Below are 22,882 nucleotides of genomic sequence, written 5' to 3' on the forward strand. Positions count from 1 at the left end.
CTCATAATCCCAGCCAATTCAGGAGTGAAGGAATCATTAATCCCACCACTAATCCTTCGAGTCTATCTACAGAAGAAGATTTAACTACACATAGATATATACATATATCCTTTTATCCTTGTTCAAAGTGTAGATAGTGTAGCTACAAGCAAGCACACCAGTACTGGAGAACAGCTCTGTAAAATAAAGTGGAGGATCTCATGCTTTCCTTTTAGCTGTTTAAGTAAGAGGGACATGGGGATGATCTCTGATAGCCATGATTCTTCATTCAATCTCAGGGTTTCAAAAATTCTAAATGGTTTTCTAAGTTTACCAACTAATGAAAAGGGGCAATAGGGAGGAGGAGTTGGAGGCGGAACTTTTTCTAAATGAATCGTATAAAACAATTATTCACCTTGCAGAATTCAGTGCAAAAGAGACAAGCAGACAAACGTCATAAACAACATGCACATATTTACAAGTTGTAGTACGTGATACACAAAGACAAGACCAACAAAGTGTTTTCAATGTGGGGTCCAAAGGATTACATGGCACACTTGGTTCTGTAGCTGAACATTTTTGAAAAAACACTTCGAAGGCATAAGCAATCCAATCTTTTAATTGGAACACCAAAATTTTTCCTTCACAACTTCTTGCCCTCAATATCTTAGAAGAGTTTCTAATTGTTATCTTCGAACACTGATTTTTGAATGACAACTTACACAAAGATATTCAGAGAAAAGAGACTTTGATGCTCTGAGTTCTTCTTGCAGATTACTGGAATCTACTTATTTGACTAAAGATTTTCCATTGGTTAGGCCTCTGTCCGTCCTTATATACAGAATATAAAAAGATACTAACGTGATTCCTGGGGAGCAAAGGGTGCAAATTCTAAAGCACAATAAAGAGCAGGACTCGATTTCACTAAATGAAACCAAATGAGATCACGTATCACTGACTGCAGTAGTAACAACAGCCTTATTTGACAGGGGAAAAAAAAACCACTGTCTGTAAGGAATGCATGAGTATGAGAAATTGTACCATGAAGAGATGTACTTATTTAGGCATTTCCTTTCTGACACCTCTGTCACCCTTTGCTTCACCTATGGAACACAGGAGAACATTGCAAGGTAACAAGCTCAAAACACAACCCACTGTCAGAGAGATGTGTGATTTTTTTTGGATGTGTATGTAACCTTTATAAATGATCACAGAAGTTATTTATCAACTTCCTAGAGTTTGGAAATTAAGGAGCAAACCCAGCTATTGTAGGCAATATGGTATCTAAAGTGTCATATAAAACAAATACATCACTCTTTTTTAGTGCAAAGAAATATAACAAGTAAGAATTAACACTATAAATCTAACTTTTTTCTTTAAAAGAAAATGCGTTTATGGATTCATAACATCCATTAAGGGCACTGAGAGATGAGAAACCTGAATATGCAAGGCCAGGAAAAACATTAAGGCCTTAAGTCCACTGCTGTTATATATATATAATGAAATTGTTATGTGGGGAGAGTAGAGGGAATCCTTCCTTTAATTTTATTTGCAAAGGAAAAACCGAAAGTGGATGAATGCCACTTTTATAAAATGTAAATTCTTATCCACAATCTTTCACTGTTATCTAAGGATTCAATGAAATCTTCTCTATGGTACATAGAGCACATAAAGCTATATGTACATAGTTTTATACATATACGTGTGTGTATATATATAAGTACATATATATACACACATACATACCTATACATGTGTATACATATATATAGTCACACATACAGAGAGGGGAAAAAATGAGATTTTTAAATAATCACAGAATCATGTGGCCAGAACAGTCATATTAAAATCTACCAAAAAATTATACTTAGCAGCAAAATGAGTAACCTACTGACCAATAAGATAAGCTCTAAATTGCCCTAAAATAATCAATTATACTTTATAGATTACTACAAAAAGGGTTATTATACTAAGAGTCACAGGTCTAGATAGAACCTCAACAGAATATTATTTCATTCTTCTGTTTCTGGGAGAAAATAAAATTACTAAGCAATTTTACTTTTCAAAAAACCACCACGTCAACAGAAGGGCAACTTGGTGGTGTACCAGAGGTTAATCACAACACTTAATTTTAAATATGGGTCTAGTGTTTAAAAATTGTTCAGAAGTACTAAAGGAGAGGAATGATGATTATAATTTTCCTTCTCCTCATCTCTTTGCCTACAGAATTTTCAAGGAAAAATAGGAGTTTTATTTTTAATTAATAATATAAGCAATCAAAAGTGAATTTACCATAGTGCAAAGATACTGCTCAATATAAACTACCTGGTGAACATGGCCTTTCAAAAGAAGTATGGATGAGCACCAGTCTTATCCATGTAAATATAGTAAATAGGTAAAATATGGTTAATGAAAGTTCATAGAATCCTCCATTATTTAATCTAGATATAACACTAGAGCTTCTCGTTTTAAAAACAAAGAACAAAAATAATAATACTGTTGAAATTATCAGATATGAAAGTAATCTATATTTTTATTATCTTCAAGGAAGCTAGATTATAAAGAATAATGCCAACGTTCAGGTATTTTTCTATTGGAAATGATGACACTAAAATTTGATTAACTTTTAAAAAAAGATTCTTCTCTATCTCAGAAATAGTAAAGGTATGGTATTTTTCAGGACAGTCAACAAACTAGCAAGACAAAGAAGAATGTAAGTAAAACGTAAGGATCTGTTTACCTAAAAAGTCTACCAAAACAAACATCAAGGGATATGAACTTACAGTTGAGACCATCATATAAGTACATGTTATTATCATCAAGTAAGTCTAAATTGAAATATCAAACACATTTCATTTCCTAAAACCAACTGAAAAAAACGTATTTTTTTTTTAAATCACATCTATTCTAAACTCATTGGATATTCAATTGTGGGGCTTGGAAAACCCACAACATAGCTGGGGCATGAAAATGAGCTTATTGGATAAGCTAATTCAACTGGGGGGAAAAAAGAGGCGGGAAGAAGGTGAATTTAACTTTGTGAAATTCACAACTGGAAATGAAGTTTCACTGTTTGGAAGTACACAAGCACGTTAGAACTGTCTGAATCCAAGAAAACCTGCATTTCAATAATTGGAGGACATGATAAAGAGAAAAACTGTCCTGGGAAGGACTCTAATGCAGTTTTACATAGTATATCCTACTGACAATGCATTGAGTTGAGGTGGTGATTCCAAAGAAGCCTTGGGAAACTAAAATCTTTGCTTACCTGTTTTTACTATGATCTGAAGCAAGAACTCAATAAAATTATTTATTTAGCAGTATGTAACATTAAAATTACAAAAAAAGATGAAGTTTTTAAATAGCTAAAGCTCTAAGTGGTCAGGCTACTAGTTGACCAGAACTTGGTCAAGATAAAAAGTTATTTCTCATGGGGTAGGTAGGTCACAGGCTTTAAGCAGATCAACACAACTGACCTGAAAAAGCATCATGACTTAAGCATGTTCTCTTCCTTCCCCAGTTTTGACACCTCGTGATACCACTGCAGGTTAGGTGTATTAACATTAAGCAGAGGAATGTACTCATATCAAAAGAACCACAAAGCAGAACATGTTGACAGAAGGCAAAAAACAGGCAGGACAAGCTGCTCTATCTGAATATGACAATCACTATACATATCCCAGATTCTCCATCTCATTCCTGTACCGCTGTTCAGACACCTTGCTTTTATGTTGCTTGCTCTCTAAATGCTGCCGGAATTCCATTTCTTCGCCAGCCCCAACATTACACATGGAGCAGTAAAACTGGCCACTTGGAGTAACGCACATGGCCAGATCACGTGGAATTCTCTGCCGAGAGCGGGGATTGAAGTAAGGACCTGCTAAAGCAAGAGGCAAAAGTAATGTATTCACTTCAACATACTAAGTGAATGGTGGTCTGACCAATTATCACCGTAATTTGTAATTCTAAGCTCAAAGTATAAAATTCACAGATTCCTAGCTTTAAAAGAATGTAAAGTTAATGGGTTTTTTAAATTACAATTTTATACAGGTTCAACCTAAAAAAGCTAAAATGATTCCTCCAACTATCGTCAGAAATGTTACTGTAGAGCCAGACCCAAACTCTAAATGGCAATGTCTCTAAAAAGTAAATATAATTTATAAAATACTTTCATTTCCAAGCATTATATAAAAATCTGTATAATTATGCTAATTCTTTAATCCAAAAATTCTACTTCTAAGAATTATACTAAGAAAATGTTGAGAATTTTTGCATAGAGATTTATGAGCAAGGACATTTATTTCATCAGAGTTTATAAAAGCTTTTTTGGGAGGGTGAGGGGAAAGGAAAGATCCAAAAATATAACTCAAAAAATCATGGTAATGAATGCAATGAAAAACTATACAGTCACTAAAAACAATGTTATAGAAAACTCCTTAGTAACAATATTTGATTATAATATGCTATTAAGTAAAATAAGAATATCACAAAATATGATTACATTTCCACTTTACAGAAGTAACATACACAAAGAACTGGAATGGTGGAATTATTGATAATTTTTTTCTTTACGTAACTGACTTCTTAAGTTGGACCAGTAGTGCAATCATTTTCTGCTTTTCCTTTCTACTATAATAATAAACATTTAAGGCTTTTCTCAAAATGTTACTTTAACTTCATGCTACAAATATTGATGTATTTTTATTACTATCTGGGTCTAAGAATTCTCCATCACCAGTATGATTTCTTCTTTGGCCCATGAGTTATTTAGAAATGTTTAAAAACTTCCAAACACATAAAAATTTTGTTTGCTTTTTTATATTTTTATTATTGACATCTCATTTAATTGTACTCCGATCAGAAAACATAAGTCTAAACAACCTTCTATCCTAAAGTTTTTTTAATCTAATATTAAGAGACCTATCTCAGCTTCCTTCATTTCAGCTGAATATTTTTTACCTAATCTTAAAATCTTTGTCTTTTAACTGGGACTTTAGTAAGTTTACATTTATTGCAATTATTGATATGTGTTTAGATTTTCATTAATCTTATTACATTGTGCTTTCTACATGTCCCTTTTTTCTATGCTTCTCTTGCCTTTCCAATTAGCTTTTTGTTGTTGCTGTTTGTTTTACTGTTCACATGAGTGACCTCTGCTCATATGTGTATGCATTGGAGGCTGGGGTAGGGAAAGGATGAGGGACTGCTCAGTCCTACTCTCCCCACTGAAGGTAATCAGAAAATGCAGGAAATATTCCGATAAACTAGTAATTCTGAACTGAAGGTATATATCAGAATCACTGAGGAAGCATTTTCAAAACACACATATGTCTGAGAACCACTCTAAATTTCCTGATTGAAAATCTCTAAGTCATGGTTCAGCCATGTGTATTTTATAAAAACTCCCCAGATAATCTGAGTCACTATCCTGGTTAAACACCACTGCTATAATTTTTATTTTCCCCAATAAATGGGGATTTAATATGGTGCAACTTTAAACCAAATAGCCCATTTTTATAATGCATTTAAATATCTCAGCTGACAAATACCAGAAGAAACATAAAGGTACTATGATAAGAGACCTTAAAACATAGACTTGATTTAAAATCGAAATAAATAATACACTAAATAGGAAATAAATAAATAAATAAATAAATAAATAAATAAATAAGACCTGAAATAAACACCAGCTTGAAAAACCACTAGACCAATTCCACAAAACAACAGCTAACCCCAAATTCTCAGGGCTATCTATTACCATTAAAGGAAATAAAAATAGAGGAGACCATTTGCAGAACATAGTGAAGGTATGTGGAAATCCACAGAATACCTGAATTATTCTGTACTGCATACATATTTCTCCTATTAGGCATCATCTTATATTCATTCCCTTCTTTCCGGGTCCGCCGTTGACCAACCTCTGAGGATTCTCTGGAGAAGAGAAATTTTAAAAGAGTAAGACTTCTAAACAAGGATCCCTTTCAACTCTTTTCTCTCTAGAGACAGTTAGTCTCACATAACACGCTGGCCTAAGAGAAAAGAGCAATACCTACGAGAATGAGTTACTCTGAGCTTCCGCCAGCCGCAGCCTCTTGGCATGATTCTTCCCTTGATAGTGAGCCTGGGCCACAGCCGGAGAACTGAAGGAGGCATCACAGAGCTTACAGTAATCATTCTCTGTGGCCAGAATCACTCTGCCTCCTGGCTTAAAGGAGCTCATCTGACAGCAAAGACACGAGAAACAAGGTTTTAAAATGTGCACTTTATTCTCTTCTTCTTCTCAAAGTTCCTTCCTTCTAAGAGTTGAAAAATAACCGAACGTTATGGCATGACCACGAACACTCAGCTTTATAAGGACAGGAAATAATTCATTCCAGAAAGAAAAAAAGAAAAAATGGCTGGGAGGCAATCATGGTTTTGCATTACAATCACCTGTGTACCAAACTGATGAATGCCTCATTGCTATCTCCATTGAAGAAATTTTAGAAAAGAAGTTTAAAAACCCAATATGGGGCTTCCCTGGTGGTGCAGTGGTTGAGAGTCCGCCTGCCGATGCAGGGGACACGGGTTCGTGCCCTGGTCCGGGAAGATCCCACATGCCGCGGAACGGCTGGGCCCGTGAGCCATGGCCGCTGAGCCTGGGCGTCCAGAGCCTGTGCTCCGCAACGGGAGAGGCCACAACAGTAAGAGGCCCGCGTACCGCACACACACACAAAAAAAAAAAAAAAAAAAGGAAAAAAACCCCAATATGTAAGATTTAGGGCAGTACAGGTAAGGCCTAAAATCACATTACCAGAAAGAACAAAGTCCTCCCAGAATCCATCAACAAGTATTTACTGAATGCCTACTGTTTATAGGGCTTGCTACCTAATGCAAAAGTGATATACAGACATGTATTTAAAAAATGAGCCCCTGTCCTCAGAGTCTATAAATTAGCTACAGATATAATATAATTAGGGGGGAAATAGCCAGCAGATCCAGACAATTGTATTCAGGTTGGGAAACAGTGAGTTAAGGGAAACCTAACACAGTGCCTGGAAAATAGTATGAACTCAGTAAGTATTACTGGGTTAACAAAACATGACACATTAGATTTTGGCTAAAGAAGAATAAAATATACAATAAAGAATCTGGAAAGCATATCATATCAGGACCAGCTGAAGGAAATAGCACTGTTTCACCTGGAAGGGAAGATTTTTATGGGGACAGGATAACTGTTTTCAAAAATCACAAAGGGCTATGCTATGAAAGAAGCCTAAGGCTGTTTGCCCAGGAGGGTGGAGCATGTTGAAAACAGTCCCTAACAGGAAGTAGGTGTCCATTTTTAGAGCAGCCTTCAGGTATTAGCACTGTGACAACTACTCAGCCTGAAGATCTCTCTGGGTATTTTCCTGTCCTCTGATTCTCTTTTTTTTTTTTTCTCGGTACGCGGGCCTCTCACTGCTGTGGCCTCTCCCATTGCGGAGCACAGGCTCCAGATGCGCAGGCTCAGCGGCCATGGCTCACGGGCCCAGCCGCTCCGCGGCATGTGGGATCTTCCCGGACCGGGGCACAAACCCGCGTCCCCTGCATCGGCAGGCGGACTCCCAACCACTGCGCCACCAGGGAAGCCCCTCTGATTCTCTTTTTAACATATCTCATTTTCCCCACAAATTCATGAGGACATGAATAGCTGATATTGCTATCCACACTGTAAGTACTGAAAAACTGACACTCAGAAAAGTAAAATTATACCATGGTGTTTAGGAGTAGAGGTCTAAGGTCAAGAGAAATCATTGCTCCACCACTTTATAAAATTTGTAACACGATGGACAAGTTACTTAGTTTACCTGGGCTTTTAATAAACTTCCGGGTGAAACTAATGCTGCTGGCCCATGGATCATACTTTGAGAAATAAGGTCAATACCTCCGAGTTGTTGCAAACATTAAAAGAAGTCAGGACCCAGGGCAAGAATGAGGCAAGGGAGGCACTTGCCATGGGCACACAATTTAAGGGAGCATCAAAAAACTCAGCAATCAGGATTAAAAATACTTAATGGGGGGCTTCCCTTGTGGCACAGCAGTTAAGAATCCGCCTGCCACTGCAGAGGACATGGGTTCGAGCCCTAGTCTGGGAAGATCACACATGCCGTGGAGCAGCTAAGCCTGAGCACCACAACTACTGAGCCTGTGCTCTAGAGCCTGCGAGCCACAACTACTGAGTCCACGAGCCACAGCTACTGAAGCACGCGTGCCTAGAGCCCGTGCTCCGCAATGAGAGGCCACCTCAATGAGAAGCCTGTGCACCGCAACGAAGAGTAGCCCCCGCTTGCCGCCAACTAGAGAAAGCCCGCGTGCAGCAACAAAGACCCAACGCAGCCAAAAATAAATAAATAGAATTTAAAAAATACTTAATGGAATATTTTTACCAATCAAACTTATTGCAAAAAAATCAAACAGGAACAAAATATCAAATTTTTAAATAAAGACAGGATCAGCAACAGTGCCATGCCAAGCCACATTGCTGCCTAAGGCAAAAGGAAAATTAATAACACTTATTCTGTCTTTAAGTTTTTGACATTTTGTTCACTGTTGACTTTTTCACGTTAATTTTGAATTTTTAAAATATCACATTATTTATCTTGATTACTGAGTATTTTGGCTCCCTCTTAAATTCTGTGCCTAAGTCAAGTGCATCCCTCATCTCACCCTAGGTCCAGCTCTGAATGAAGTAATGCATGAAAGGTGCTTAGCAGAGTACCTGGCACAGTAAGTACTCAATCAAAGTGATTATTATTTATTATTATTTATGACCTATAGAAAAATAATACTTCAAAGACAGAGTAGCATCCATACTTCAGAGGCTACTAAAGTACAGGAATATCTTGCCTCAAAGCACCCGATCTATCTCCCAAAGAGTGAAAGGAACTTGGCTCTCAAGTGTGTGTCATGATACCAAAGTCCAGAAAGAGTTTATACAGGCTCTCTGCATAGAGGTAAGAAAAGGGCAGCCTCAAGAAACTGATCTTGCTGGAAAGCAAAATATAAAGCCAATGGGATTAACTGCAATAGAGATATAAATGTTTAAAAATCTTTCATTCAGGGCTTCGCCTAGACATTCAGGGCCATATAACCCAGAATTTTGAGAAATGCATAGAGAAAGACTCATGAAATAATTTTGTTTCATCATTTCATGCACCATAACCAAAGCCAGTGAGAAATCTTGGGATTCATGGATTTTTGCATGCATTAAATCCAGCACCACGGAGTTCAAGGAGTTAAAAGCACTAAGTAGGACCTTTTAGGAATATTTGCTCAACTGTACCTTGATGGGCACATAGACAACAAATTTTACCCGTGACCATCTGTGCATAGGACAGCACCCACCTTGACACACGTGTCTCACCTGCGGAGGGACTGAAACAGCTGGAGTAGCCACAGGTTCCACTGCATTGCTCATTCTGGCAGGAGGAGGACAGCTGTTTGCTGCATAGTAATTTCGGAGTTTCTTACCATGATTTTTACCCTAGAAGTAAAATGAGATGAGAAATCACTGTGAGGAAAATTTGTCAAATTGAGTTAATGTATTTATTAATAAATAAATTTTATTCTTTCAGAGATATGCAACAGTGGGATAAACAGACCACTAGCTAGATTTGATTATTACATCTTAAAGTAGAAGAGTCTACTCTTTGATTCTAACAGAATGATTAAATTTATCTGGGAACGATAAGAGAACAAAGCCAAAAGACATTAATTTCCTATATATTTCTGGAAAAGTACCACATTTTCCAGATCTGTGTCCTCTCCCAACTTGTTGCCATTCATATGCCACCGCCTAAATATGAATTTTATGACACTCTGATCTAATCTACTTTATAAGTCAGTAATGAAATGGGTAATCCAATTACTTTGACAAAAATAGCACTTACAGAGCATCTTTTTACTTACAAAGAACTCTCATATGCATTAGCTCATTTGCCACTCACAAAAATCCTGTAAGAGAAATTTGTTAATGTTATCCACATATGACAGCTGAGAAACTGCAATCCAGAGTGTGGGGAACTTGCCCCCAACACCTTCAGGAGGCCTAGCAGTGGGGCCGGAGCTTGAGGCAGGCCTTCTGAATCCAAAGCAAGGCCCTTTTTCAGTACAGCATGATGGCTTCAGTATACACTGTGAACCTCTATGGCTTTCCTCTCTCATCATGTTTCATTTAATTTATTAGTCACAAGTTTATGGCTGAGCTGATACAAACTGGTGGGAAGGGTCAGTGGTCTAAAAGCATTCTAAATGAGGGTAAAACCGTATATTATTCTTTAAATTGCACTGTAAAATCCAAACCTGTAGACAAATATTTATTCACCATCTACTACATGCTAAGCCCTAGAAATAAATAGGACTAGCATATGGTCTAGAGGAGGAGACAGATATGTAAGCAGTTAAAGGAATGAGCTAAGTTCCACTTTTTGGCCACTGGAATGCTGTAAAGGTGCTTTTGCCGTGGTCACAGTGATCTCCAGGAGTCAAAAACAACAGTCACGTCTGTGCTGTCATTATGCTCTCACTCTAAGAAGCACCAAACTATTCATACTCCCTCCTTCTATTGTCTTCTATGACTACCTCTTACCTCCCTACCTCTCATTCTCTATGCTGCAGCGTCCAATGCACTACCCTCAGCTCTCTTTTATCTCCATCTATATGCAAACTCTAGGTTGTTATACCCAGTCTCCCAGCTTTAAAATATAATCAATAAGTTGGTGACTCCCAAAATTACCTATCTCCATCCCTGTTATGAGCTGATTGCTTGTGTCCCTCCAAAATTCCTATTTTGAAATCTAATCCCAATGGGATGGTATCTGGAGGTGGGACCTTTGGGAGGTAATTAGGTCATGAGGGTAGAGCCTAATTAATGCCCTTTAAAGAAGAGGCCAGAGAGCTCCCCGGCCCTCTTTCCACCATGTAAGGATATAAGGAGATATCCTTCTATCCTTCTATATAAGGATATAAGGCTGTCTGCAATCTGGAAGAGGACTTCGCCAGAACCCACGCATGCTAGCTCTCCGATCTCAGACTTCCAGCCTTTAGAACTGTGAGAAATAAATGTCTGTTGTTTAAGCCACCCAGCCTATGTAACTTTATAGCAGCCCCAACAGACTAAGACAATCCCTGACCTTCAGAGCCATATGCCCAACTGCCTTCGTGCGATCCACACATTGCATTCTTAAGAGGCGTATCCAACTTAAAACATCTAAAACATAAATTTGGGTTCCCTCCCCACCACAGAACTTTCTCATCAGTGCCACCACCACTATTCACCCACATGTCAGTAAATGGCCCTACTCTCCACCCAGTTACTCAAAAAAAAGCCGAGGGGTCCTTTTCTTGAGTCCATCCCTCCTTAAAGCCAACACATGCAACCCATCAGCAAGTCTTGTCAGCCTACCTCCAAAATATATTTCCTAAGTCATTCCATTTCTTTCCATGGACACTCAAATGCCACAATACTCCAAGCTACCAACTTTTTTCACTTGTAGTAGGCAGCACCTCCTAATGGTCTCTGCTCTACACTCTCATCCCCCTAGCATTCTCCTCATATAAGCCACACTGACAATTCTAGACATAAGTCACATCTTGTCACCTCTCACTTAAAATCTTCCAATGGTCTCCCACTACACACAAACTAAAATCCACAACTCTTACCTGTAAGTCCTGTTTGATCTGGTCCTGTCTATTCTCGGACTGATTTCACACAGCACCCCTTCCTCCTCATCACGTTCCTGCCTCACGGCCTATCATGCTGTTCCTTAAACATGCCCAACACATGGACTCTAGGGCCTTTGTACTCGCTATTCCTTCTGCCTAGAATGTTCTTCTTTACAGTCTCTACATGGCTGGCTCCTTCTTATCTTTCAGGTCTCAACTCAAACAGCATCTCACTCAACCTGAGGTGTCACCCCCATTGCCCAAACCCACTCCCCACACACACTCTCCGTCACACCGCCACACTGTCTGCTTTCACTTTATCATAGTGCTACTTGTCACCATCTGAAATAATGTTTGCTTGTATTTTCCTCTTTCCTACCCTCTGGAATGTGGACTCCTTGAAAATAAGGGCCTTGTCTGTCTTGTAGAGCCCCAATTTCTAGAACAGTTTCTACCATATAGTAGGCAATCAATAAATATTTGTTAGATAAATGAATCACTATTATAGTGGAGATAAGGAACAAACTGCTAGGAGAACACAGAGAAGGAATGGCTTACTTCTGCCTGAGTGTGCCAGGGAAAGCTTCCCTGAAAAGGGGACGTGTGAGTTATCTTTTAAAATGAGCAAGTTTACTAGGCAGGTAGGGAGTGAGGGGAAAGAAAATTGGGAAAGAGGAAATAGTGTGAGCAAAGGCCCAGTCTGCTGGAGAGATGGTCTTCAGGATCCTTTGGAAAAGAGGTAGGAATTGATATACACAGGGAGCTAATTATTCATGGTTTTGTCCATGATACAGAACTCAGACTTTAGAGGCAGTAGGGGGGCCTCTGAATGACTTTAAGCAAAGCAGTTACATGACTGGATCGCATTTGATAAAGATCATGGGAAATGTGAAGACAGAGAAGAGAGCCAAAGACAAAGCCCTAGGATGATACAATATAGTGCAGTAGAGAATGAGGATCCAGAAAAATGAGATTGAGAATGCCTGGTTTATGAAGTAAAAGGAAAACCAGAGAAGTGTGGCATTATGGAAGTCTAGAACAAGGTGTTTCAAACGAAGAGTCTAGGTATATACATTATTAACCCAGGAACTTTTACTTCCAGGTATTACAAAACAGAAACATACATATAAGGAGGTACCTATAATAAATGTTCCCAGAAGGACGGTTTGTAGCCAGTGAAAACTGGAAACAACTTGACAGTTTGTAACCACTGAAAAGTGGAAACAACTTAAGTGTCCAACTACAGGATAATGGATAAATTGTTCATACAATGTAACACTATACTGTAGTGAAAATACACATCCTAGGCCATGCATGTCAACATAAATGATTCTCATAACAAAACGCTGAATAAAAAGAACATGTTGGAAAAGAAGATATGTAAGAGTAATCATTTTAATCTGGGGGTTAAAATATGAAAACCACTACATTTTTTTTTTTTTTTTTGCGGTATGCGGGCCTCTCACTGTTGTGGCCTCCCCCGTTGCGGAGCACAGGCTCCGGACGCGCAGGCTCCGGACTCGCAGGCTCAGCGGCCATGGCTCACGGGCCCAGCCGCTCCGCGGCATATGGGATCCTCCCAGACCGGGGCATGAACCCGTATCCCCTGCATCGGCAGGCGGACTCTCAACCACTTGCGCCACCAGGGAGGCCCAACCACTACATTTTTTATAGGAAGATACATATGTAGCAAAAGTACAAAAAAGTGGGGGGCGTGGACAATAAATACCAACTTAGTATAGTGGCTACATCTGGGAGCATAGGAGCATCTACTGTTGGGAAAGGACACAGCTTCAATTGAATTGATAATTTTCACTCTTGAAGCTAGATGGCAAATACACATGTTCATTATATTAAATACTTTTTATGCCTGAGGGACTTCAAAATGATTTTAAGACACCAACAAAAAAAGGAGTGGTTCACCAGGTCAGGACAGAGAAGTAATACTTGGATTTGAAAAGACACAGGTCAAGAATAACTTTGGTAAAAACCACTTCAGTAGAGTAGCAGGGGATAAAAGGTCATATGAAGTGGCTTAGAGAGAGAATGGGAGATGCGAAAATGGAGACAACCCATATAGGTAGCTATAGAGAAGACTTCTACCATGACAGGGAGCAGAGAAATAGGGTACAGAGTTAGAAGGGGAAATAGGTCTACAGAAGATTTGTTTTAAGATGGCTTAGGCTTCTTTGCATGACAACAGGAGGAAGTCAATAAAAACAAAAGAACAGATGATGCAGTAGCTAAAGCATAGCTATAGAAGCATAGTCCATAAAAAGGCAGAAGAAGATGAGGTACACAGGACTACAGGAGGGATCAACTTCTGAGAGTGTCAAGCATTTTATTTCCAAAGCAGTATCCACAGTAGTATTCGAGCAGATATTGCATCCATACATAACAATAATAATGGCAATTAACAATTTTGAGCACTTATGTGACAGGGAGTATTATAAACACTTCATAAATATTATCTCATTTAACCTTCACAAAATCCCTATCAAGTAGGTATAATTATTATCCCTATTTTACATATGAGGAAACTAAGTTCAGAGAGTTAAAAATTTGCCCAAGAGCTTTCAGACAGCTAGGTAGAGGCTGCCCAGATTTGCATTTCTACACATATCCTCTATGAACAATATAGAACAATAAGAAAAACAAATAAAACTGCACAAAAACCATGTCCTCCATACAACTAGAAGCCACAGAATGCCCAGACTCCAAAATAACTGTAAGTGAAAAAGAAAAAACATCAAATCCCAGTGAGTAATCACTCATGCTCCTGCCACAAGCCTTCACAGTAAGCAAGAGGAGTCCAACAAAAACTGAAGGACAGAGAAAAGAGGGAGCTAGCAGCAGGCCTAAAATTGCTTTATAACCACTACTACAAAAAGTAAATCCCTTAATTTTTATAAATACTAAAACACGATCCACTCACTGACTGCTGGAGAGGGACTTAAATGTACACATGATCTGAAGTGGGTATCTTCAAAGTGGCTTCTAGAGGAGAAAAAAGGCAAAAAGGAAGGGAGAGGCACCCTTTGGCAACTGGCAGGTGAAGGGGAAAAGAAGCAAAACAGGAAAAGTTAGCATCCTTCAGGACAAAACAGAACAAAGCAAAAATCAGAGGACATGCAAACACTCTCCTGACCACCCTAAAAGAAAAAAAAACCTCACAAGTTATTAAAGAACTGGACTTTGATACAGTGATAGAAGAGGTTGCCATTAAGAATTAAGAATCTCATAAACTACCCAAAATCCACATAATGAATAGACAAAAACAAATCAATTCTATACAAAGTTACTACCAAAAAAATCAATACATCTCAGCAAATGAACCACCGCTCAAAAAAAAAAAACAGGGCTTCCCTGGTGGCACAGTGGTTGAGAGTCCGCCTGCTGAGGGCTTCCCAGGTGGCACAGTGGTTGAGAGTCCGCCTGCCGATGCAGGGGACACGGGTTCGTGCCCTGGTCCGGGAAGACCCCACATGCCGCAGAGCGGCTGGGCCCGTGAGCCATGGCTGCTGAGCCTGCGCGTCCGGAGCCTGTGCTCCACAACGGGAGAGGCCACAACAGTGAGAGGCCCGCGTACTGCAAAAAACAAAACAAACAAACAAACAAAAAAAACAGAAGAAAACAACACTCCAAACTGAATTAAATATAGTATTCAAACAAAACTTTGAGGATATAAAAAAATCACCTTGAATCAGGAATTCAAAATGTACAAAGAAAAATGGGCAAAACGTAACAAGAAATGAAAAGAAGGAAAATTAAACTCAGGAAAGAAAAAGATAATTATGTCAAAAATGAGGAGTAAATACAAGTGTCAAAGAAGAATAGACTCAAATGAAAATGTAAAATGAGGCATTGAAGAAAGACAGAAAAGCAGTCAATAAAATAAAAATGATACAAAGAAAAAATTTTAATGGGTCAGAGAGGAAGCAATGGAAGTGAAGACAAGTAAAGAAGGAATAACTTACGTAAAACTGAAGTCCCTGAAGAAGAAAAGCAAAACAATCAAACAGAACTAATATTTGAGGGACTTCCCTGGCGGTCCAGTGGTTAAGACTCCACACTTCCAGTGCCCGGGGTGCAGGTTCAGTCCCTGGGTGGGGAACTAAGATCCCACATGCCACTCAGCATGGCCAAAAAGAAAAAAGAAAAACTAATATTTGAAACTATAATTGTCCAAAATTGTCTAAAATTGTCCAAAAGTAAATGAAGATCTGAATCTACATACTGAAAAGGCATACCAGGTATCTGGGAAAATTAACCCAGAACAGTCAAATCTGGGGTAGATCTTTTAAAAGGTATGAGACTTCAAAGAAAAAGAAAAAAGTCCTCAAGCTCTCCAGGCAAAAAGATCAAATAACTTACAAAGGCAAAAGAATTAGAATGGCATCCACAATATGCAAAACAAGGCAATAATGGAGCAGCATTTAAAAAAAAATAAAGTGTGAAACAAGGATTTTATGTCCAGCCAACTCTTTTAAATATATAAGACCTTAGGAATTCAATACTGAAAAGTCACTCTTCAGAAACCTATTAGAGCTTCATTCAACAAAGAAATGACTGGGAAAACTTCAGCAAAAGGGCTGATGGTATGTATTTTTATATGTCTAATTGTATCAAAGACTAAATAAAAGGTGAAGATGAGGGTGAAAGATCAATGTTCAAATATTATACATTATGATACAATGGAAATAATGCAACAAAAAATGGGAAGAAAAAGGAAAGAGGAAAGTAGAACAAGCTATTGATTCTGCAATAGGCAACTGTTGGGATACCATTAAAAACTGACAAACCAGACAGTAAAACATTAAATAACCAAACAGGCTGGTAAAATCATTTTAAATAGTATAAACAATAAGAAAATGAAAATGGACTACAAAGGATGGTATGGTGTGACACTTTTCTAAATATACCTTTATGTATGATTCTGACTTTTAGAACTATGTTAACATTTTACAGACTCAGAAAAAGAATCAAAGCCAACAAGAACTGGGGAAGACCCAAAATGAAATACATACAAGCAGAAATAAGCCTAACTATATGAAAAAATAAATAACATAACTGCACTGAAGGTGGAGGGAAGAAAAAAACTATTCACATATTCACATAGTCTCAAAGTATGGCCCCCATGATACTTATTAAGCACAAAAAGAAAAACAGTAACTTTACAAAGGACAAACCTAGCAGGTAGCACCTTTATAAACTAAGTAACTTTGTAAAACAGTATTTTAACTACACACTGTAATGCTAAAGACAAAAAGAACAATGCACAAATATTTTCTTCTCATTAGTAGGCTTGTTTTTCAAAAGGACATAGATTATCAATCCCTGAACTACTTTATGTGTACTGTGAGTGAGTGAGTGTGTGTCTGTGTTGTGAATAATGAAAGTCCAGGTTTCTCAGTATCAAAGAAAGGAGTTAAACATTAAGATAAGATGGAAAGCTGGAATGAACACTGTCATGTTGTACTGAAATTTTAAGCATCAGCCTGAACTCAGTTTTCAATATGTGTACATATAGATAAATACAAATGTATGTATACATACATATATATTACTAGCTCTGTCATGAGAAGAGCTAGAAGCAATGACACTCCAGTACCAAAGGGCACACCTAACACTTAGATTTTGGTTTCTAAATACCATTCTCCAATAAAAGAAACCTGGCTCCTTGAAGAAATGCTTGGCATGGGGAAGGTACAACAAAATCCTGGAATATTTTGTATTGTCAGAAAGTAAGGAACTATGCAAAAAATTATGGAGACATATCAAAAGAACATAAGCAGCAGCCTGAAGGGACACACACTGGTCAAATGTGAAACTGTTAAAACATCAAAATAAATTATAGTAAGTGTTTATATCCCTGGAATAAAATAAGAATCCATAATCCATAGTGATATTCATTAATTAATTAACTAATTAAGAAGAAAAAAGTTCTTCTTTAAAGTAAAATTCTAACTATAAATGTAGAAAGAATGATTAAAACAGAAAAATCACCATTTGGCAAACACCACAGTAATAATCGTTGCAGGGAAGAATCATTAATAGATGCCAAAATCACTGAGTAAAAATATAATGAGAAATATTCACGTAGTCTCAAAGTATCCTCCCATATGATACTTATTAAACATGAGAAGAAAAATAATAACTTTACAAAGGAGAACCCTGGCAGGCACCACATTAACCAGTGATCAAAGTTAACGGCACCAGTGATGCAAAATATTCACATCATGTCCTTCCCAATATGAGGAACTGGGAAGGACACAACCTTGGTTCTATGGTATTCCTGTCCAAAAAACCACATAACCTGAATTTAAGCATGAGAAAACAACAAACAAACCCAAACTGGGACATTCTACAAAACAACTCTTCAAAAATTGCAAGATGGTAAAAAGCATAGAAAAACTTAACCCATCCAGATTAAAGAATACATAACAACTACATGCAAAATTTTATCCTGGATTGGATCCTGGAATCAGAAAAAGTACATTAGTAGACAATTGGTGAAATGTAAACAGTCTGTGGATTAGATAATATTGTTGTTATCAGTGTTTATTTCCTGATTTTGCTAATTACACTGCAGTTATATAAAATATTAAATTTGGAGAATCTGATGAGGTGCATTCAGAAATTTTTTAGCAGTGCTTTGTAAGTTAAAAGTTACTCAAATTACCCGGAGATGGAAACAACCTAAGTGTCCATCATTGGATGAATGGATAAAGAAGATGTGGCACATATATACAATGGAATGTTACTCAGCCATAAAAAGAAATGAAATTGAGCTATTTGTAATGAGGCGGATAGACCTAGAGTCTGTCATACAGAGTGAAGTAAGTCAAAAAGAGAAAGACAAATACCGTATGCTAACACATATATATGGAATTTAAGAAAAAAAATGTCATGAAGAACCTAGGAGTAAAACAGGCATAAAGACACAGACTTACTTGAGAATGGACTTGAGGATATGGGGAGGGGGAAGGGTAAGCTGTGACAAAGCGAGAGAGAGGCATGGACATATATACACTACCAAACGTAAGGTAGATAGCTAGTGGGAAGCAGCCGCACAGCACAGGGAGATCAGATCGGTGCTTTGTGACCAGCTGGAGGGGTGGGATAGGGAGGGTGGGAGGGAGGGAGATGCAAGAGGGAAGGGATATGGGAACAGATGTATATGTATAACTGATTCACTTTGTTATAAAGCAGAAACTAACACAACATTGTGAAGTAATTATACTCCAATAAAGATGTAAAAAAAAAAGTTACTCAAATTAAAAAGTTAATAAAATAAAATAAAACTTGCCCAAAGCCACAAGTAAATGCCTGAGCTGGGGACACTCTTGTTCCAGAGCCCATACCAACATGCTCCACTGCACCTTAGGACAACTAAACACAATTAAAGACTAACTCAGGTATCAGGAACTGTTCTAAATGTCTTAAACATACTAACTTGCAGGTATAAGTATCACCATTATCATCATCATCTTCATGAGGCATAGAGAAATGAGGAAATAGTTCCAATATCATACATCTAGTAAGTAGTAAGACTACAACTTGAACACTAGTCTAACCCCAAAGTCCATGATTTCATGTTCTTAACTAATATCCTATAAAACAGATGCTAGAAAAGAAAACAATAAGAAATCAAAAGATCCTTAAAAATTAAAGATATGATTGTCAAAATAAAAAAAAATTCAACATAGCATTAGAATTTAAGAATATCTCTCAGAAATTAAAGAAATAAGAGAGAAGAGATAAGAAGTATGAAGAATCAATCCAGCTAATCCAAGATAGAGCTAAAAGAATTACCGGGAAAAAAAAAGAGAGAGAAAATATAGAGAAGAATATTATCAAGGAAATAGTACCAAAGAAAATTCCCCAGAGTTCAAGAGAAAGAGGAGTATGCAAACTGAAAGGATCCACTAGTGCTGACAGGGACAAATGAATAGAGACCCAGACCTAGACACATTCATCATTGTGAAATTTCAGATACCAAGGATAAAAAGAAAGCCTAAAAACTTCCAGAAAAAAAAAGCTCCAAATTAATGTGGGTCACCCACAAGAGAATAAAAATCTGAATAAGATTTCTCTTCAGCAACATTAGGAAGAGAAAAAACAAAACAGATCAAAACAAAACACACACATACACAAACACAAAAAAAAAATGCAGTATAGCTTTTAACATTCTTAGGAAAATAATTTTCAGCCTGGAACTGAACTGTCAAATATGAAGATATAATACAGACATTTTTAGAAACACAAAGGCTCAGAAAAATTTATTTCCCATTCATCACTCCATCAATTTTTTATTTTATTTTTTTGAAAAATTTTTTTTTGATGTGGACCATTTTTAAAGTCTTTATTGAACTTGTTACAGTACTGTTTCTGTTTTGGTTTTTTGGCCGCAAGGCATGTGGGATCTTAGCTTCCCAACCAGGGATCAAACCCGCACCCCCTGCATTGGAAGGTGAAGTCTTAACCAGTGGACCTCCAGGGAAGTCCCTCCCTCACTTTAAAGAGAGAGATGTGTTGTAATATAAATTTATATTTATCCTTTCTTCCTTCAAGTAAGGTGAAGATTTTCTCCAACAAAACAAGATTAAAAAAAAAAGAAAACATGTATATTTAGAAATAGTAGCCTAAGCCATAGAGTAATGAAGAGAAGTTCAAAATTAACAGCTGTGCAGCAAAGCCAGAGGGCAACCAGTTGAGACTGGAGCAAGAAGACAGAGGGATCCAGAAGGCAGGGTCGGGGGAAGGATCCCACACAATAGACAGAGTGATCAAGAGTTGGAAGGGAAAATGAGGATATGATAAAAATACATTACGTAAGAAAAAGAAAGGAGAAAAGAAAAGCAATGAAAAACTATAGGGAATACAAAAATCTACACAATGAAGTCATGATCCAAATGTAAAATATCTAGTCCAAATTAGAACAGGAAATCAGTGGGTTTCATGAAGATAAGTGAAATGGACTGTAAACAATAAACAGAAAGGTTAAGAAACTAGTAGATTTTTTTAAGGCATAAGATTCCTCTCTGTATATTTTTTTAAAGTGTGAGAAACTCAAAGAAAAACAAAAAGCTATTTCAAAGTTATAATCCACATATGAAGCAAACTAAAATGGACATGATTTTGAGTAACTGGTGACTTAAAAGAAAGGGCTACCCATCTGAACACCTCTTTTAAGTAGCATGGAATCATGACATTGGAAACAAAGAGAAAGAAACAGTTTTGCAGTGAATATTTCCCTACTGTAAATAATGCAAAAGCTGAATATCAATTTTCAACAGTTGGAATCAACCTGCAAGTATGAAGCATGGGAAACTTAATTTGATTATAGAATAAACAAAAATGTGATAAACCTTGATAGTGTCAAAATAAAACTACAGCCAATCCAAGATGGGAGGTAGAAAGAAGAATGGAGAAGCAAGAAAAGGTAGGGGATGGATAAGGAAGGGAGAACAGGTGATTACTACTTTTCATTATAAGTACTTTGTTCTATAGGCATTATTTTGCAAAAAATATCTTTTAATGTTTTAAGGAGAAAGCTGTTACCAGTGCAGATGCTACAAAGAGGTCAAGTGAGAAAGCTAGATTTGGCCTGTAAAGTCACAGATGACCTTGAAAAGACCATTTCACGAGAATATTGGAATGGAAACCAGAGTACGGTGGGCTGGGAAATGAAGACCTGAAGAGGACAAGTATACCCAGCAGAACTCTAAGGACAGGAGAGAAGAAAAGAAAGGTTGCTAACAAGAAGAATTAAAAGGAAAGGGAAGGTTGCTGTTGCTATATTTATTTACATGGGGAAAAAACCTGAGCATGTTTTTAATTTGACTAAGGTAAAGAAGAGACGACAGGTGATGAAATCCAGAGTACAGGATGAGGAATCAGCCTTGTACAGAAGAAGGGATATCTATTCTTCTGAAATACAAAGAAATGAGGTAGGGATGGATTCAGTTTGGGTGGCGGAAAGGCGGTGAGATCCAGCTAACAGGATGACAAAGAGCTTCTTCATCCACTAATGAAGTGTATTTTGACCATTCTCAGTACACTGCAAGTTCATATGAAAAACAATCAGATGGGAAATTTTTGAAAACATAAAAATTAGCTGAAATTAGAGATTATGCTATCCAAAGCTGGGTGATCAATATGAAAATGTATGTGCCAAAATCAGTACTTTAAATTTGGGGACAACATCAGTTGCATTCTCTGTATTATGAATTAAGATCACTACCTTCAGTATTACAATTCTAGAGCTACTTTTTCCCCCTGTGTTCTATCTCTCTTTCTTTCTTTCTTTTTTTTTTTTTTAATATATTTTGGCTGCATTGGATCTTTGTTGCTGTGCGCAGGCTTTCTCTAGTTGTGGCGAGTGGGGCCTACACTTCATTGAGGTGCGTGGGCTTCTCATTGCAGTGGCTTGTCTTTGTTGCAGAACACAGGCTCTAGGTATGCAGGCTTTAGTAGTTGTGGCACACGGGCTCAGCAGTTGTGGCTTGCGGGTTCTAGAGCACAGGCTCAGTAGTTGTGGCACACGGGCTTAGTTGCTCCACAGCAATGTGGGATCTTCCAGGGCCAGAGCTCGAACCTGTGTCCCCTGCATTGGCAGGTGGATTCTTAACTACTGCGCCACCAGGGAAGTCCCTATCTCTCTTTCAAATTAACCTGATTACTATGATAGGTTATTATTTGGCTACTAAATATTACAAATAGAAATCTATGTTTATGACAGATTTTTAAAATTTACCTTGAGTAACTAGTTCTTTTTCAAAAGAGTACAGGAATTAACAGAAAAAAAATGGTTGACTTTATTTTAAAATGTAGATGCTTTAGCAAAATTTATCCATGCTTTTGCTTTTTAAATTTCTCTTAATGACCTTCCATCCTAAAGTGGTTCTTCCTCTGGGCATTTATACTGCTGAAACAGTGTTATGTTACTCCATGACAGGCTTACCCTAAGTAACCTGAAGCCTGCAGACAATTTTTAATAAAATGAAGACATGTTTTTCCTCCAAAGGTTTTACTTTAAATTATAACTAAAACCATAATTTTGAGACCACAAAAATATGTACCCTCATTAAAAATTAAACACAGCTAAGGGTATTTTGAAGCAAGCTGACTCGGTTAAAAAGTCCTGAGAATAAAACTAAATCTGTGATGACCACTGATACGCATGGGTCATTGCTAAGGCAGCCCCAACTTAAGA

General features: G+C 37.5%; 1 protein-coding gene across 4 annotated transcripts in view; it reads right to left on the reverse strand.

Annotated features, from left to right (window-relative positions):
• Positions 1 to 433: 433 nt before the first annotated feature.
• ZMAT3 (zinc finger matrin-type 3) overlaps positions 434 to 22,882 on the reverse strand; it is a 29,447-nt gene continuing 6,998 nt past the window's right edge. For 3 of the 4 annotated variants that reach the window (XM_060099150.1, XM_060099149.1, XM_060099151.1), the window contains 4 exons: positions 9,365 to 9,484; positions 6,033 to 6,199; positions 5,810 to 5,910; positions 434 to 3,859 (listed from right to left, as the gene is read on the reverse strand). In XM_060099150.1, coding sequence (XP_059955133.1) covers positions 3,648 to 3,859; positions 5,810 to 5,910; positions 6,033 to 6,199; positions 9,365 to 9,484 — 600 coding nt within the window. In that variant the 3' untranslated portion in view covers positions 434 to 3,647. The remainder of the gene's footprint in view (positions 3,860 to 5,809; positions 5,911 to 6,032; positions 6,200 to 9,364; positions 9,485 to 22,882) is intronic. The other variant, XM_060099152.1, reaches the window with a different exon arrangement.

This window comes from Mesoplodon densirostris, chromosome 5 (genome assembly GCF_025265405.1).
Source record: "Mesoplodon densirostris isolate mMesDen1 chromosome 5, mMesDen1 primary haplotype, whole genome shotgun sequence".
Lineage (NCBI taxonomy): Eukaryota > Metazoa > Chordata > Mammalia > Artiodactyla > Ziphiidae > Mesoplodon > Mesoplodon densirostris.